The sequence below is a fragment of the Monodon monoceros genome, unplaced genomic scaffold (assembly GCF_005190385.1).
Source record: "Monodon monoceros isolate NGI ecotype Baffin Bay Population unplaced genomic scaffold, NGI_Narwhal_1 Super_Scaffold_18, whole genome shotgun sequence".
Classification (NCBI taxonomy): Eukaryota; Metazoa; Chordata; class Mammalia; order Artiodactyla; family Monodontidae; genus Monodon; species Monodon monoceros.
In genome coordinates, this window is record NW_021703774.1 from 75,983,715 (window position 1) to 76,003,262 (window position 19,548).

At 41.8% G+C, this 19,548-nt stretch overlaps 1 protein-coding gene across 2 annotated transcripts in view; it reads left to right on the forward strand.

The window, feature by feature from the left end:
• The window catches only part of NOTCH2 (notch receptor 2), a 206,412-nt gene that overhangs the window by 128,538 nt on the left and 58,326 nt on the right, over window positions 1-19,548 (forward strand). For both annotated transcript variants that reach the window (XM_029229052.1, XM_029229051.1), the window contains exons 6-9: window positions 15,850-16,083; window positions 17,432-17,587; window positions 18,091-18,279; window positions 19,221-19,334. In XM_029229052.1, the coding sequence (XP_029084885.1) occupies window positions 15,850-16,083; window positions 17,432-17,587; window positions 18,091-18,279; window positions 19,221-19,334 (693 nt within the window). The remainder of the gene's footprint in view (window positions 1-15,849; window positions 16,084-17,431; window positions 17,588-18,090; window positions 18,280-19,220; window positions 19,335-19,548) is intronic.

Below are 19,548 nucleotides of genomic sequence, written 5' to 3' on the forward strand. Positions count from 1 at the left end.
GTTTATTAGCACCCAAATAATGAGCTAATTACAGTGTTTTATTTTATGTAATCTTCACAATAACTGTATGAGGGGTAGAGTTGGTTTTTTTTTTTTGCGGTACGCGGACCTCTCACTGTTGTGGCCTCTCCCGTTGCGGAGCACAGGCTCCGGACGTGCAGGCTCAGTGGCCATGGCTCACGGGCCCAGCCGCTCTGCGGCATGTGGGATCTTCCCGGACCGGGGCACGAACCCGTGTCCCCTGCATCGGCAGGCGGACTCTCAACCACTGCGCCACCGGGGAAGCCCTGATTACTGTTTTTGACATCATGTTTTACATCTTTCTGTGTTTCCATTAACTACTTATTGTGGCTCTAGATGATTTTACTACTTTTGTCTTTTAACCTTCCTACTAGGCTTTATAAGTAGTTGATCTACTACCTAGCCCAGTGCAGAGTGGTTTTACCTGACATGGTTGTCTAGAATAGTACTAATTTGTGCCTTCAAAGGCTACCACTCTTCTGGACAAACTAAAGCCCAGGGGGAAGAAAGAAATTGGTGTTGGGAGTTGGGCAAATGGTTTACTTTTTTTTTTTTTAATAGGAATCTTGTTATAGAGATAAGTTGGTAGTTGGATGTTCCTTTAGGATATGTATGTATACCTAAGGATTTGAGGAAGCCTGAGCACAAATGTCTTGGCTATTACTGTCTTTGGCTCCAAGCCATCTTATGAGAGAAGGTCTGCTCTGGCAGATATCCACTTAAGAAAAAAAGTTACAGAAGGTCCCCAAATTAATTGAAGCCGTGTAGATTAATGTTTTGTCTACATAGGTTGTTATTTGAATTTTCCTTTTAAAGGTTCATTTCCTTCAGAATTAAAGTTGACTCTAAACTCAACTCACAAATTCCTCTCTGGCTGCTTTTGGTTTTGGGTTCACTCCTAGGGCAGACATGATTTATTTTCCTGTGCAGAACCCAGAAATGGAATTTCAGCTTGGGCTTGGAATAGTGCTTTGGGACACTAAGCAGAAGTGAACAATGGAAGTTAGGTGGACATGAGTCAAATGAAACCAATCACATTTTCTCTCAGCTCTCCTTTATAGCATGATGAACCTAAAGTGTTAGTTAAGATTTCCTTTGCTGTCAATTGCTCCAACTTTAGCAAAAATTTTTGGCACAAATCACCAAGTACATACTGCCAGAGGTGCTCTCTGGGAATGGAGTCTTTTCATGGTGGTATTTTGATTTTGAACTCAGTGCTCCTATTTCAGACTTGCCTCTAGTTGGTGCAAGTTGTTCTCTAGAATGAGGCTTTTCTCAAAATCACTTTTCTGTATTTTTAATACTATAGAAATGGAGCGTTTTGGTGAGAGTGGAAACTAAGTATATCTGGGACTGCAAAAGTTTTTTCATCTGTAGTCTGCATGGAGGAATGGAAAAATGCATCTCCCGTTTCAGTTTCTCTGCTGTCAACTTGATTGTGGGGATTTGAAAATAAGCCTGTTTTTTTGAATTCTGCTCCATCCCCCCAACCCAACCTCAGTTTGCTATCATTTGAGCAGACTGCCGGAGTGCTAACCTAAAGCACTGTCATCCCAGAGGTCTCAGAGCTAATTAGTGGTTGTGTTGGTGGGAACAGGGGTGAGTGGTTAGTGTGGCCCAATAAATGCAGGAGGTGAGACTGAGGGATCTTTTCTGCCCTCGTGGTCCATGACTCAATGTCTGGCTTTTGCTGCATCCCAGGAAAGATCCAGTTTCATTTCATGACTTTTCAAGCCCTCAGAGAATGGTTGTAAGGTAGCTTCAATAACAGATATTTACTGATTAACTTACAGTTACATACTATGCTAGATGCTATAAGAGACACAGAAAAGAAATATATCAATTCCTAATCTTTGAAGAATGGTCAAATTCACTAGGAAGAAATAAGGAAGTCAACACATAACCACAATAGGAGTTAAAAAGTAGGAATGATCATGAGTTTGAAAGAAGCATGGATAGGAATTGGGGACCATCTAAGCAGTCCATGGCCTGTTAGGAACTGGGCCGCACAGCAGGAGGTGAGTGTCAGGTGAGTGAGCGAAGCTTCATCTGTATGTACAGCCGCTCCCCATCACTCTCATTACCACCTGAGTTCCGCCTCCTGTCAGATCAGCAGCGGCATTAGATTTTCATAGGAGCATGAACCCTACTGTGAACTGCGCATGCGAGGGATCTAGGTTGCGCGCTCCTTATGAGAATCTAATGCCTGATGATCGGAGGTGGAGCCGAGGCAGTGATACTAACGCTGGGGAGCGGCTGCAAATACAGATTATCATTAGCAGAGAGGTGTGACTGCACAGAGCCCATAATAAATCAATTGCTTGTAGACTCATATCAAAACCCTATCAGTGAGTGGCAAGTGACAATGAAGCTGCATCTTATGGAGTAGACTGGACATAAGCAACACACTTTGGGTGTCACTGTCTCCCATCATCCCCAGATGGGACCATCTAGTTGCAGAAAAACAAGCTCAGGGCTCCCACTGATTCTGCATTATGGTGAGTTGTATAATTATTTCATTATATATTGCAATGCAATAATAATAGAAATAAAGTGCACAATAAATGTAATGTGCTTGAAACATCCCAAAACCATTCCCCCGCCCTCCGGTCCTTGGAAGATTTGTATTTCAAGAAACCAGTCCCTGGTGCCAGGAAGTTTGGGGACCACTGATGTAAGCACTTGTTTGGGTGAGGGGGGAGATTGAGAAGAGTTAACTTCTATTTTAAAATCTGAGTAGTGGGAGAATGTGGGGACTGTTGACAGAGATAAAGAAATAGGCTAGAGATGGTGGTGAGTTTTCCAAGTGAAAACATTTAGCAGTAAGACCTAGGAGGTCAAAATGGAGGTAGGGGCTAGAGCCTCAGATTTTGAGTCTTATTTTTGGTTTGCTTGGAAATGTTCAAGTCTGTAAGGAAAGTGTGCGGACTGAGAAGGCCAGAGGGTCTGGATCTTAAGTCTACACTTAAGAAAATTGATGAGGAAAAGGATCCAAAGAATGAAGGTGAGAGAAGGGGATGTGTAAGAGTTCGGAAGAAGCTCTGCCATTATAGCATCACTGGGTCAGGGGGTGCATTTTAAGATTGTACCTTTGACTCAACTCTACATGCCTCTTTATAGCGCCTGCAATATTATACTGCTCTTACTGTTTTATATGCTTATTACCTCACCTAATACACTCTCAGCCTCTGGGCAATTGGGAACTGGCCTTACTTATTTTGGCATTCCCAGGACCAATTTTAACAAATGATGGTTATTGAATGAATGACAACCTGGAGACTCAAATCCAAGTGATAATTGCAGAGAGTTAGAATTTTTGAGGTCATTGGAAATCTTCTAAAATGGAGTTCCTCTGTAAAGGAGAGAAGAAAGCCAGATTGCAAGAGGTTAAAGAGAAAAGTGGATATTGAGGGATGAGTAAAAGGAGGAGTGGGAATAAATCACTTATTCAAGATTTTGTACAGGTAAAAAATGGGGGGACAGAAAGAGAGAGACGGGGCAGCAGGGCAGTAGCTTTAGGGACAGAAACTTCATTCATGTGACCAACCATAGAACCTTGGCTAGACAAAGAGTTAAGGCAGCTGGAAAGGGGTTGGTTAGTGAACTGGGTTATTTAGGAGTGGTTTACTCTTTCAAGTTTTAGTGGGGAAAAATTAAGTGAAATGGTTGTTGGGAATGGGAGAGAAGGGAGATTGGAAGTTATATTCAGAGAGTGGAAGTACCAGTTTGAGATCTTGGAGTTGGAACAATGAGTGTCTTATAATGAGATCCAGAATGTGAGTCTGTTTGTGATAATGAGTGGATGTGGAGATCTGTTGAGTTGAGAAAAGTAAGAACTCTTGGCTCAGATGACCTTATTGGTCCTCAACCCAGATGTTGATTTCATGGGAGATAGGAGAGCAAAGAATGAGAGGAACATAAACCATGTGCTTAAGTAATTCAAGGAAGTGGAAGTTGGTCCACGAGGACAATAGAGGTGAAATGATTTAAATTATATTTAGTGTTTAGTGTTTTTTTAATTTTAAAAGATATACATGTTTAGAATAATTTGGACTTGCATTCATCTCTCTACTTTTTTCTGTCAAAAATGAAAGTATATCCTTTTCTGTAAGGTAAGGAATGAACATATTTCTCTTAATCTTCTTCTCACTCTCCAGGTTTTGTTCATGTGATCTGGGATTTTAAAATTTATATTATAGTGTTATTATTACTGAAATTTAAAGTCTTACCCATGTTCTTTAAAAATTATTGCTATGTATACTGTTTTAAAATCCAATTTATAACACTTTGGGCTTAGTTCTCTGTATAAGTTGTTCTATGCTAACTACCAGTACATTTATATCACAACCTTCTCATTCCTGAGTTTTTTATTTTCATTTACTTTTTCAGTCAAATGAGTATATCTTTGAGAATTTTTTTACAGAAAAGTGACATGTTGGCATATCCTCAGAGCTCTTGTATATTTGAAAAATATTTTTTTTATTTAGTTGCCTTCATACACAAATGGCATTTTGTATAGATACTGAATTCTTGGGTCACAAATTACATTGTTATGAAGTTCCTAGATATTGTTCCTTTGCTTCTTGTAATGAGTATTATAGGGAAGTCCAGTGTCTGCTCAGTCATTCTCTCTCTCCCTCTCTGTCTTTCTGTCTCTCCTTTCACCTCTCTCCTCCCTCTTTAAAATCAGAACTTTAACCAATATTGGTATAGGTATATTTCCTATTATTTTTTCCTAGTCTTTTCGAGCCCTTTGGATCTGCAGACTTAGTTCTATTCTCACCTCAGAAAAGATTATGTTTCTCATTTGTTTTTGTGTCTTCAGGAACACCTATTACCTTTACACTAGGTCTTCATTCTTCCTCATAGCTAAAATCTTTTCTCTCTATATTTTAATCTGCTTGTTTTTTCCTTTGCATTTCACAAGAGCTTCCTAAGTTCCTAAGTTCATAACTGATTTTTCTTCATTGTCAGTTCTGTCCTTTATCATTTTCAATTCTGATTTGTATTTGAACGGCATTCTTATATTTTTTTAAAAAAATTTTTATTGGAGTATAGTTGATTTACATTCTTATATTCTTATAGTATTTACTCATTGCATCTAGGTCCTCTCTATTTCTGCCTTTGTCTCAGCCCACCCCATTTCATCAGAGTATGATGCCCTATATTTTCATTTCTTCTGAAAACCTACATGTGTATAAAATTCTTTAGCATACAGAACCAATTCTTTCTATAATGTACTAGTTTCTGGAAGTGCACATTTTTCACAAGTATGCTTTTAATCTACATCTTAAGTGGTACCTCTACATCTTTTATATTGAAAAATGTTCTAATGGACTCCAGGTTGTTTTTTGTTTTACTCATTCTGCTCACCAGTAATGGCTTGCCCATAAATAGAGTAGATTGATTCTCTTTGGAACCCCTGCTACAGTTAGTTTCTTCTTCCAGGGAAGTGAGGGGCTCTTTATGTAAACTGTTTAACAGCCCGGCAGCCCAAGGAAGTGCGAGAGCCAGAGTGTGGACCTCCTAGCAGGGAGACAGAAGTGTGGCACCATTTTCTTCTCTGTGTGGAGAAGCCTCTGTGCCAGCATCAGCTTTCTGAATACCCGGCATTGACACGACCTCCATCCCTCCCCTATAGTGGCTAAGGCTGGATGCTCTTTAGTGCTGTTGCATCCGGAATTTGCCCCAGAAGCACCACAGACTTTCTTGTTGCTCTAGCGGCCACAGGAGCCCTGGGACTCCTCAGTGCTTTAAATTGCTGTTGACCTGGAAGGATGGGGTGGAGTTCAGTCCATTCTCCCTGTAGCAGCATGGTGGGCTTTCTGAAACACAAATTGGATTGTGTTGTTTCTTTGCCTAGAGTGATTCAGTAGGTCCCCCTTGTCTTTGGAAAGAGTTCCAAGGCTCTGAGTATAACTCCCTCTCCAGCCTTATCTCCACGGATGCATGCCTTGTAATTGAACCACAGTGTTCTTTTTCATTGCCTCAAATAAGTCACATTTTGCCTTCTGTTCAAACCTGTACACATACACCTCCTTCTGCCTGAAGTAACCTCCCCACCATCCCCCTTTCTACACATCCTCTCACATACATACACATTCTTACACAACCTGGTTAACATATAAAGTCTCTCTCTTTCTCTCCTCTCTCTCTCTCTCTCTTTCTTTCTTAACAGTAATTTACAATTTATTCAGCTGTAATACACTTATTCTGACTTTAAAGTAGCATCACGTGGCACACTTTTGAGTCCGTTCGTGAGATTACTGTTGTACTTATCTCCGTCTGTTTTATAGATTTGTGCACTCTCTGGCACGAGGGCATCATTCTGGGTTTGGAACACGCAGCAGTGAACAAATGGATAAGAGAACCTCAGAAATAGTTAAAGCAGGAGACTATTGTGATCTTAGAATATCAAGACATATGCTGCCATTACTGTTAATATTTGTATGATAAATTTTTGTTGTAAATGCAACTTTAGGTGGTTTGAAGGTGTAGTCTGTAGGAAAGTGAATTGTCAAAAAAAGCCACACTGCCTTGGTACAGGCTGCCATTAGGCCATAATCTTGGCTTGCCAATGAAACATAGCATCCCCCACTGGACCTACAGAACATAGTTCTTCTCTGTTCTGCTCTGTGTTCCTAAGGCAATATGTATCTATTAGAGCACTTCTTACCCACTATTATAACTATTTATTTGGTTGTAAAACCCTTACTTGTCTGTACGTTCTGGGTACAATCCACAACTCTTTTGTTTACCATTTTAGTCTCAGGTCAAGCCTGGCATGTAGTATATACATATTTGTTGAATGAATGAATGAATGAATGAATGGAGCATTAAATTTTCCAATTTCATGCCTCCAAATTCAGGGCTATTATTGGGTGCTGTCAGAGTCTCTTCTCCTTACTTCCCTGAGATACTTTAGTATCTTTCTTCAGTGTGGACCGGGTCTGTACTATATCTGTAAATCTGGACTAATTTTGTATGATAGTATTACGTTTGACAATCAGTGTAAGCACTCATCACAGTGTCTAGTACCTAGAAATAGCCGAATAAGTCTATTTTTACTATTTGAAGTCAGTAGCACCATTAGGAAATAAAGGAAAGAGTGATTCTTTGCCTATTTACCTTCATGCAGATGGAGGCAACTGGAAGAGGAGGACCTCTACTGAGGAGGGCTGCCTGCTGATGGGATGTAGTCTTTAGGACAATCTTGGGTTTCAGTTGAAAAAGTAAGGTACCCCACAATATAGAGTCACCCTTGAGACACAGTTGAAGGATTAAGGTCAAAAGGCAGGGTGAATTCGGTGTGGAATAAATGAGATGGAGTTCTGCAGCTAAGGAAGAGGGTGGAATGAGAGGCATGTGTATTGATGGGGGGATGTAAATAAGTGGGTGATGGAAAGTTTGGGAGTATGAATAGGATAGAGACACCCTAAAGGTGTGAGGGAGATGAGTTGAAAGATGATTATTATTTTGAGGTTAGAATGACTTAAGTGAGAGAAGACAAGAGCAGATCAAATTTGTTTAACAAATATTTTTGATTACTTCTCAAGAAATATTATTAGCTGGGCATGTGCTAAGTGCTAGGGATTCACTGATGAAGTAAATGGTACCACCCATTTCTCCATGGAACTTACAGACTAGTAACACAGACATAAAGCATATTATCTGTAAGATTTTGAACTATAATAAATACCTAGTGGGAAAAGTAGAGGTTATTAGCATATTAACAGGTAGAACTAGTTGAGTTTGGGGTAGGTATGTACTGTCTCTTTCAGCTATGGACGGTGGGTATGAATTATTAGGGGATGGTTGAGCCTAAGAGTGCTCCAGGTACAGGGAACAGCTTGTGCAAAGACCTGTAGGGGGGAAAGATTGTGATCATGTTGAGAAAGGATAAAAATAAAAAGCCAGAGTGCCTGGCACGAGTGGTATTTCAAGGGGAGAGACTGGAGAGGTAGGCAGAAAATGTAGATAGGACTTAGAATTTTATCCTAAGTGTAATGGAAGGCATCAAAGGGCTTGAACAGGCAAATGGCACAATCCACTGTACACGATGAGATTAAGTTGGTGACTCTTTAGAAAAAAATAATTGATCAGGATGCAGGGAAACCAGGCTTTTGAGGAGGCCTGAAAAAGATGATGGTGTCTAGGATTCATGGGAACGTTCACATGCGTTTATCTGCATGTGTATCCTGCACACCTACAGGATCCCCTTAGCCACTTGTAACCCTAGCCTCATATATACATGTGTGTGCTTGTACGTTAGTGCATGCACACAGCCCCTCATTAGGCAGACCCTGTAGACTCCAGTGTTTGTGCAAAATGTTTCAACCATCTTTCGTCCTGGGAAGTTGTAGAATAGTCAAGCTTGTCCTCTGCCCTTTCACTTCAGGAGCGGAATGGAAACTCTCCTGTGTGTAGAGGACAAGGTTTGTAGGACAGAGGTTACAAGAATGCCCTGCTATAATATGAAAAGATGAAACTTCCCAACTCAGGAGCCTGGGTGACTGCTGGCTGGAAGTGTATATTGGAGACCGAATTCTCTTGACTTAACCAAAGAAGAGGAGGTAGCAGGGTCAGGGCAGGGGTCAGCCAAGCTCATTTTTACATGTTCCTCACGTGGTGATTGTTGTTGCTAATGAGAGTTGCCCCTTAGCAGGGCCATTGATATGGTGAAAGGTTCCCCCCGCCCAAGTTGAGAGGTGACTAGGAGGGGAGGGCTTCTTCCAGAAGTGCTAAGGCTCAGCGACCATTTCTTTTCTTTCCTTTTTTCCCCTTCCTCCTCTTGTTTCCCAGTCACTTGTAACTCCAAGTCAGATTGATGATTTGTTTGTGGTGTGCTGAGAAAACCATAATGAACTGTTTGTATCCCGATGTCTTGCAGCTCATAAAATGGTGTCTGTTTAGTGGTCCTAAGCTCACATGGCTAGAACTTGATGCTCATGAGGCCCAGGTCATAGTTCCCATTTCAGTACAGTCCTATTGGGTTCACTCTATTTTCTGACACAGGCACTGCCCATAGTCTTACTCATTCATCCTTTGCTTTTAAGACCATAGGACGGTGCAATAAGAAAAGATCATTATGAAAGTGACCCCACTCCTACAAAATAAATACCACGTACTTATTTTTCTTGTTTTCCTTTTTTTAATAAATTTATTTTTTTATTGAAGTATAGTAGATTTAGTGTTGTGTTAATTTCTGCTGTACAGCAAAGTGATTCAGTTATACATATGTATACATTCTTTTTAACTTTTTTTTTTTCTCTGTGGCACGCGGGCCTCTCACCGCCGTGGCTTCCCCCGCCACAGAGCACAGGCTCCGGACGCGCAGGCCCAGCGGTCATGGCCCACGGGCCCAACCGCTCCGCGGCACGCGGGATCTTCCCAGACCGGGGCACGAACCCGCGTCCCCTGCATCGGCAGGCGGACCCCCAACCACTGCGCCACCAGGGAAGCCCTGTATACATTCTTTTTAAAATTCTTTTCCATTATGGTTTATCATAGGATAGTTGAGTATAGTTCCCTGTGCTATACAGTAGGACCTTGTTGTTTATCCATCCTATATATAATAGTTTGCATCTGCTAACCGCAGACTCCCTTCCCCACCCCCATCCCCCTTGGCAACCACAAGTCTGTTCTCTGTGTGTGAGTGTGTTTCTGTTTTGTAGATAGGTTCATTTGTGTCATATTTTATTTATTTATTTTTGATCAAAGTATAGTTGATTTGCAATATTGTTTTAGTTTCAGGCGTACAGCACAGATTCAGTTATATATATATATATTCTTCTTCAGATTCTCTTCCCTTATCGGTTATTACAAAATATTGAGTACAGTTCTTTGTGCCATACAGTAGGTCCTTGACATCACTAATTATTAGAGGAATGCAAGTCAAAACAACAGTGAGCTACCACCTCACACCAGTCAGAATGGCTGTCATCAAAAACTCTACATATAATAAATGCTGGGGAGGGTATGGAGAAAAGGGAACCCTCCTACACTGTTGGTGGGGACGTAAATTGGTACAGCCACTGTGGAGAACAGTATGAAGGTTCCTTAAAAAACTAAAAATAGAGCTACCATATGATCTTGCAATCCCACTCCTGAAAACCGTAATTCGAAAAGACACATGCACCCCAATGTTCATTGCAGCACTATTTACAATAGCCGAGACATGGAAGCAACCTAAGTGTCCATCAACAGATGAATGGATAAAGAAGATGTGGTACATATATACAATGGGATATTATTACTCAACCATAGGAAAGAATGAAGTAATGCCATTTGCAGCAACATGGATGGAACTAGAGATTATCATACTAAGTGAAGTAAGTCAGACAGAGAAAAGACAAATATCATATGATACCAGTTATATGTAGGATCTAAGAAAACATAGAAATGAACTTATTTACAAAACAGACATAGAAAACAAACTTAAGGTTACCAAAGGGAAAGGGGGGTGGGGGGGAGGGATAAACTAGGAGGCTGGATTAACATATATACACTACTATATATAAAATAGCATACTTGTTCTTAGTTGTACTGTCTTCATTTGTAGCACTGCTTAGGCATTTTGCTCTTCCCGTATGCTTCTCAACCCTGCCCTTTCCCTCAACAGTCATTTTGAAGACTAACTTGAAGTGTTGTGATCTCACACCCCAATGTCCTTTTCAGCACTTGATTTCCGTTTTTAATTTTGTCTATTTCTAATTCTTCTTCCAACTAGCTGTGTAAATGTGGACAAGTCACTGTACCTCTCTGGTCCTAGTTTTGTCTGTAAAATGAGCACATTAGGTTGAATCTAAGGCCTGTTTCACCACTGACGCTAAGTGTCTGGTACAGTGCCTGACATGTAAACCGAGGTGAATGGCCAACGAAGTCCTTGCTCTCATGGAGCTTATAGTCTAACAGAGACTGCAAAACACAAATGAATATAAAATTACACCATTTGATAAATGATAAGACAGACTGAATGGAGTAGGTGCAATGAAGGAGAAAAATGAGGAGTGTGAGCTTGGAGGTCTACTTAAATTATAAGGAAGGTCAAGGTATGAAATATTAATTAGCCATATGAATAAGAGGAAGAAGGATATTTGAGGTGAAGAGAACAGGTTATGCAGAGGCTCTGAGGTAGGAAAGAATTTAGTGCGTAAGGAGCCAACAGTAAGCCATTGTGGCTATAGAGTAAAATATATGAAGGAAAGATAGAGATTTGAGATATATTTATGAAACAAAAGCTATCACCCAGAGAATTATCAGTATATACAGGTGGCTCTAAGTGTTTTAGGTGTCAGCCAAGGATTTGGTAGTGTAGCATTTCATACCAGGTTAGTACAGACTCACAGTGGCAATAGAGAAAGTAGTTTCTAGAAACAAGTGGTTTCCTTTCTAATAGGAGATGGGAAAAGCCTAATAGCCCCCTGCTTTAGTCCCAATGTCAGATGCCAGTAGCCTGCAATACCTGGCAGGTGAAATTAGTAAGAGGGATAATTGATGCCCTCAAAAACTTGCCTAACCGAGCTTTGTGCAACATATTTTGGGAGTCCACCAGCAGAGTTTGTGTGTTGACACGTGCTGAGACTTGTTTGGATTGGAGGTGTAGTAGCTAGGCAGGGCATGGAAAGAACGCAGCTCTCGCTTTTCACCAGGGGCTTTTATATGCTAGGTAGCTCCTGACTTAGTGCTTTCTCCTTCCCTCCCTACTAAAAGAAAGTCATTTGCGTTTAGTCCCTCCTGTATTCTACTGGCAGACTAATGTTCACATGCAACTTTGATCATACCTTCCCCCACCTGAGAGCCTACAATAACTTCCCTTTGCTTGTTGTATCAAGTTCAGAATTCATATTAGAATTCAAAGCCTCACATGGTCTCCAGCCTTTTCTCATTTCAAACCCCAACTAAGAATAGACTCCAGTCATTTTGACGTCTTCAAGGCCTAACCCTACCAACCTGAGTAAGCCTTCTTCCTCCAGCCCAGGCTGACGCTTCCTTGCCATGGAGTAGTGGGGAAAGCTGAATGACCTCAGACAATGGACTCAGCCCTTCTAGTAGATCTCCAAGAAACTTTCCTATTTCAATACTTAGTGACTTTTTGTCTTTATTCATGTCTACCAAGGGTCTTCTTTTATTGTCTCATGCTTCCATGCCTTCTCTGTGTGCTTTAAGAGCCTAGGATCAGGGACTTAGTCTGTAGATCTCGTGGACCAAACCCAGGGCTGGATAGTTAACTGTGCTGCAGTAGAAAGAACAGTAGTTTTGGAGTCAAATTGATCTGAGTTTAAATGATAGTGCTCTGACTTACCAGTGTATGACTCTGGGTGGGGATGGTGGGGTTGGTGGTTACCTAACCTTTCTGAGCCTCACGTTTCTTATTTTTAGGCTTCTGCATTGGTTTCCTCCTTTGCCAAGAGGGGTGGTGACATGAAGGAAGTGCAGTATGTTGGCAAACTTTCCACTGGGAATTTTGGAACAAGCAATTTAGTGGCACCCTTGTTACTGTTTTTATATTCTGAATGTAATGACTGGTTTCTAGAATTGGAATGAGGAAAAAATTCTGGCATAACTATGCCTGGGAAGGGTTTTGTTCTGGAGAAATGTGCCTGAACCTTAGAGAAAAATGATCCATTCTATAAAAGATTATTTATAAGCCAGTATTCTCTTGACTCTGTAGATTTGATTTCTCTAACAGTATCTAACACCAAACACCTAAGGTATTTGATGAAGGTATCTAACCTTCGAAGATCAACCTCATTAGAAAAACAGTCAACTGTACTCAAAAAATACATTTGATTTTTTGGACAGTAATTTGAAGTCATAATTTTTCCCAGTAATTTGATGGTGCGAGTCATGATTTTAATCTTCACCTTTCCTGTCCTGTCTCCTTCCCCATGCCTTTGTGTGCTTGGGAAGACTGAGATGCACAGAGATTGTTTTGATATGGTGAGATTCACACCTCAAGTCTTTGTTACGAATTTGAGAGTCAGCAGCTCTAGTTTAAATCTCAGCTCTCCTGCACTCCCTGCCTCACAACGGGCAAGTTATTTTACTTCTCTGAGCCCGTTTCCTCAACTATAAATGAGATAATGATTGTGACAACTCAAGCACAGTGCCTGGTTCATAGTATGCAATCAGTGACTCTTGGTTTCCTTTCCCAAGAGAACAAAACTTTCATTCCAAGCATTGTTTCATTAACCTAGTCTGTCTTACTACAATATTTAAGTGTCTGGGTATTATAATGCATACGAAATACATATGAGATGTTTTGAAATCACAGTGTCTCATACTCAGAATTATCACAGAGCCAATAAGAAAGAAAAATAACATCCAAATTTCTCACATTCAGCAAGCCAGTTTGGTTTGACGATAGCACGGTACTTGAGTTGTAAGTGTAAGAGACAAGACTCTCAGTAATTTCCAGGTTACAGAAACTCTTCACCTGCTTCTTGGTTATGTTTTCATTTCTAAATCCCACCTGCATCTTAATTACACACCTGTCTTTAATCTGAGGTAGCATTTCTGCCAGTAAAGTAGGGGAGCAAAGCTTTCTATACTAAATGACATCGTCTCCCCTGGGGAAATGATTGCTCCTGCACTCACTCACTCACTCGCTCACTCACTTTGTATTAGTTAATACTGCAGGTTGCAATTGACAGATCCCCATCTGAAATTAGGGAAACCTGTTGGAAGGGACATCTCTCTGAATGGCTGTGCTCTTGAATGGACTTATGAAGAGTCGGTCTTTGGGAACAATTGGAACCAGTAACTTGAATGCCCCCAGATTCTATTTTTCTTTTCTGTGTACTTCTGATTCACTGTTATCATTTTGTGTGTAGACTGGTCATGTTATTCTTTTGATCCATGTGGTAGAGGGTCTCTAGTCCAAAAGTTTGGAAAAGAGACACAGTGACAGTTTGTATAAGATGCCCATCCTGGATCAGTCAGCTGTGACCAGGAAGGCATGCATGATCGTGTAAAGACATGGTGGCTCCTTCAAGAATTATGTGGATGAAGTGGGGTGAGGAGAGCAGCACAGAAGAGGGTCCTGAGCGCAGAGTTCCAGAGATGCCCACACACCCATTCTGCCATCTTAGGTAGAGGGATCTTAGCTGGGAATACAAAAAATATCCCTGAACTGAGGTTGCTTGCAGCCAAGTGATGGGAGATTGCTGCTGTGCGATCAAAGAAGTGCAATAGAATGATGTTGGTTCTGTAATAATGGATGTATAGGTTAGATAGGAGTAAAGAATAGGTTGTCAGTTACGTTGGATCAGACACAGCCAGCTTCTGTTAGCAGTGATGGCTACACAGTTGGGCACTTTGCAGACTCTGGAAATACTTGAGCCAAGTTGAATTGTTATCTGAGGACTAGGTATAGCCTTGGCATTTTCTGAGTATAAAAGTCCTGTGCTTTGTCGTTAAGAGGCCTCTTCATCAGAGTGCCTTTTTGAGTTATTCAGTGAGTTTTTTACAGAGAAAGAATTAAGGACACCTTGAGGTTTTTTGGGTTTTAGCCACTTGTCATGTTGTTTTAGAGAATTCATATGATCTGAATATTCATTCCCTTTGGTAGCCCCCTAAACTGGTATTAAAAGACCTCTGATAAGAAAGATTCATCAGTTTGTTTTACAACTCGGGTGGCCTGGCACTAAATGCTTGCTAATCACAAATTCCTTGCTTATAAGTTGATTGTCACTGGGCCTAAGAGCCTTTGCCATAGTCCCCCATCCTTGCTCCCATAGTGACCTGCAGTCCATTCAGAAGTGGTCTTATTATCATCCTTCAGTTTGCTTTTTTAGGCAGAACAAACTGATCCTTTTCCATCTTCTACTACATTAGGTCGGCTTCCCACATCTTATTCCACTAATCCAGTATTTGCTCCAGTCTCATCATCTTGGCTTTGCCTTTCACATTCATACTTTACTATGGCTCTTATTGTCCTTAGTTCCTTAATTTCTTCTCTCTACCCTTGCTTGCCCTTAACCATTATTATTACTTTTTTAAATTATTATTTCTTTTTTTTTTTTTTTTTTTTTTTGCGGTACGCGGGCCTCTCACTGTTGTGGCCTCTCCCGTTGCGGAGCACAGGCTCCAGACGTGCAGGCTCGGTGGCCATGGCTCACGGGCCCAGCCGCTCTGTGGCATGTGGGATCCTCCTGGACCGGGGCACAAACCTGTGTCCCCTGCATCGGCAGGCGGACTCCCAACCACTGTGCCACCAGGGAAGCCCTACCATTATTTTTAATTAAACCTTTTATTTTGAGATAATTATAGTTTCACACAAAGTTATAAGAATTAACAGAGAGATACCGTTTACCCTTAACCAAGTCTTCCCCAATGGTAACATCGCCTTGCAGATCTACTATCCAGCATCATAAACAGGATGTTGACATTGATACGGTCAAGATATAGAACAGTAGCCCTAAAGCTTTGATTTTTAGGTTGCTTCTCATTATTCTTGTCCTTACTCATCTCTTAGACTCTTCTCTCCTTGCTCTTCTCACTTATGTATTCATTGTCCCAGGGATTCAACCAAATCAGATTTAAGGATCTTAGAAGACTCAATTTTCTCTTTGATAGGTTGGCTAGATATCATGGTGTCAGAGTTTCTAGGGATGGCAACTTGCATTCTGTAAATTATTTGCCTGAAATAACTATATGGATGTCTCAGGGTGGCCTTAAAATTCATGTGAGGACCTGGTCTGCTGTGAGTTAATTTTGCCTCAATTTCAGGCAGGTCACATGAGGGTGAAGAGTGTGTGGGGGCTGGTATGGTACTAATCCTCTGAGACTTAAGAACCCTAATCAAAGGCGCTTTTCCCCCCAAAGGACAGTTCTGCACAGAGGATGTGGATGAGTGCCTGCTGCAACCCAATGCCTGTCAGAACGGGGGCACCTGTACCAACCGCAATGGGGGCTATGGCTGTGTGTGTGTTAATGGCTGGAGTGGAGATGACTGCAGTGAGAACATTGATGACTGCGCCTTCGCCTCCTGCACTCCAGGCTCCACCTGCATTGATCGTGTGGCCTCCTTCTCTTGCATGTGCCCAGAAGGAAAGGCAGGTAAGGCCAGCGGAAGAACAGAGCTGGAAATGAGGGAAAGGGCTGGTGAGCAGTCGGGATTTCTGCCTCCTCCTCTTTCATCCCTTTTGGGGTATGTCCTTTTAATTCCCATCTGTAGGAACATGCCTCTCAAAGCCGTTCTTCTGGAAATGTAATTAGCCAAAGTGCTGTGAAATTAGTTTTCTTCCTTAGGACTTTGGGCTCTCAACTCTGTGTACCTCAGTTTTTCATCCCTCCAAAATGAAAGTTAGCAACTATTGCCTTGGGAACATCTATAGCCCTCCTTAAGATTTTAAGCTGAAAGGCAACTCCAAAATTAAGATGAATTTCTCAGAAATTAAGACAAAATTACTCACAAATGGATGTAGGCAGTTAATTTTAAGAAGAAATAATCCATTTACTCAGAAAAAGCTGGCAAGAGGGAAACAATTAAGTGCATTCCAGCTCTCCATATTGTCCTCTAAGGGAAGGTTTTTACCAACTGCAAAGTTAACATTGCTCTAGCCTTTCAGTTCAACAGCTTCTGGTTCTAGGAATAGAGCAGTGAAGGGAGGAAGGTGATGGAAGGAGATTGCTTAGTGAGAGAACTTTGTGCCTAGCAGTTTTGAAATGTTCTTATATCTATGCCTTTCCGAAAGCCCCACCTCCAGCTTTGTAGAAGAAGCCTTAGTCACCTCTTCTTAAGCTAATTTCAGACTGGAAAATCCAGTTCCCATGTGAACTCTGCAGAACATGGGGCCTAGTAATATCTTCAGAGTCCTGAGGGCACTTGAGCCAGGAATGTTGACACTATTAAAAAGCTGCCCGAGTATAGGCTGCTGATGTTCAGCTGACTTTTTCTTCTGAGGCTCGTGAAATGCAGGTGGCCCCAAGATGATCAGGTAGCATGATCTTGGGAAAGAAAGTAGGTTGCCTAATAAAATATAGGATGTATGTAATGTTTGGGACATATAGTAAATAATTATTTGTTGTTTCTCTGAAATTCAAATTGAACTGGGAGTCCTCTATTTCTATTTGTTAACTAAACATGACAGCACAATGGGAAGTATATCTCCCTTTTCCTGTCTCCATCATCTAACCATCTCACTTTATGGCCTCACTTTATCTGCTCTTGGGGAGGGGTCCAGCTAAGGGCTCAGGGTCAGGGTATCAGGGTTGTCTGCAGAAGGTCCTTGCTTTGCTGCTGGCTGCAGCATGTCCCTAAGATTGGGTCAGGAAATTGCCTCTAAATCTTCATATTGGATTTTGATGTGCCAGTCATAAGGTTTTCCCTCCTCCGTGAAAGAGAAAACTGTTCCCCAAGTAAGGGACATTTTCTCTGTCTTCTCCTTACCCCACCCTGTGATAGGTCTCTTATGTCATCTGGATGATGCATGCATCAGCAACCCCTGCCACAAGGGGGCACTGTGTGACACCAACCCTCTGAACGGGCAGTATATTTGCACCTGTCCACAAGGCTACAAAGGGGGTGACTGTACAGAAGATGTGGATGAGTGTGCCATGGGTGAGTACACAGAACCTTTCCGATTCCTCATGGTGTCTGTCGAGCTCAGCAAGCATTTAAGCTGAAGCGCATTTTACTCTACGAGCATGTTTCACCCAAACCTCGGATCTCACCTGTTATATGCCCACTGTTCACAGCTAACCTTTCGGTGTAACCATATATTCTATTCTGGGAACTGAAATATATAGAAGGTTTGTACTTGACTCTTAACATGAAGCCCTACCTTAGTGACAGTTTGGGCATAAGAACAGTAGAGACTCACAAGAGTTGAGGTTGTCCTAGTTTGTCTTTCTTTCCTTATTTCCTCCCTTCCTCCCTTCCTTCATCTTGTTTATTTATTTACTTTCTTATTGATTGATTGATTAGAAGAAAATAGGAAATTGAGAACCAGATTATTAAAGACCTGGCCCTGATGCTAATAATCTGACCCACTTCTGTAGTCCACATTTGTGGAAACCCCATCAAGTGCTCTGATCCTGGTGATTGGTGCTTGTGTCTTCCAGCCAATAGCAATCCTTGTGAGCATGCGGGAAAATGTGTGAACACAGATGGTGCCTTCCACTGTGAGTGTCTGAAGGGCTATGCAGGGCCTCGTTGCGAGATGGACATCAACGAGTGCCATTCAGACCCCTGCAAGAATGATGCCACCTGTCTGGATAAGATTGGAGGCTTCACATGTCTGTGCATGCCAGGTACATGGGCCATCAGTGTGTGGGATCTAGACAGGAGGCATTGCACTGTGCTTCTCTTAGGCAGGGCACTCAGTATAGCATGGCAATTCCATAAGCTCTGTTACCATTTAACCCCCCGCCAAGGGGACCCTCAAGGAGTAAGGCCATCTTAGAATTCTTAGAGCTATGAAAAGCAATCCCGTTATGTCAAAACCCAGATACATGTGAGAGAAAAATTCAGAAGATTTTTAAAATGCAAGTATACTTTGATTTAATAAAGGATTTATCATAAAAATTCTTTAAATAGCAAGCTTTCCTTATCCCCTGATATGTTACAAATAGCATACCATTCCATTTATAGAAAATAATTTTACCCATAATTGTATAGGAACTTGCCATTTATCTCATAGTGAGATACCCATGCTTTGTTATACTCTGGAACTCTTCTGCACAGACCATTGCTTGAATCCTCAGACAGCACAGCTAAACCCAGCTTAAAAATGACGGCTGCCAGTGGCTGCTTTGCCTGATTGAGGGTGCTGGCCTCTCTAGCCTTGGCAGGCCTTCCTGACCTTTACTTGCACCCTGAGAGCAACAGCGCCTCTGACTCAGCTGGTCTTTAGGAACTTGGACTGGGGACCCTGTGGGCCTGGCACTGTCCTGAAAGCAAAGCCTGGACTGATCAGAGAATGTGGTTCAGCCTTTGTTGGCATGCTAGGTCTTAGCAAGGTCTTTGGAGGCGACCTCTTCCCGCTCTCCACAGAGGCATGGATATCCCAGAATATTCCCCTGTCTGGCTGATGCTTTCAGTGACTGTTTCCCATCACAGCAGAGTCCTCTTTTCCCTCTGCAGAAATGTTCATACTCGTAGCGGATATAGTCATCTTTGCAACTTTGTGCTTTCTTGGCTAGAACACGCCTTTGTCTTTTTCTAAGCCGCTTGTGTGGTCCATTTTGTTCAGGTTTCAAAGGTGTGCATTGTGAATTGGAGATAAATGAATGTCAGAGCAACCCTTGCGTGAACAATGGACAGTGTGTGGATAAAGTCAATCGCTTCCAGTGTCTGTGTCCGCCTGGTAAATGCCCACCACCTGCCCCTGTTTTCTTTGAAAGCATAAAGCTGGCTGACCACAGGGACGGGAGGAGGGAGAGAACGTGTGTGGGCTGTACATGAGGAAGTCATTAAAGTGAGTGCTTCAGGATAGGAGTGTGTGTGTACAGAAATGGGGGATTTGTTTCAGCTAGTGTATCTTCCAAATCCTTTGTGGCCAGAAGTCCAAGTCTATTCTG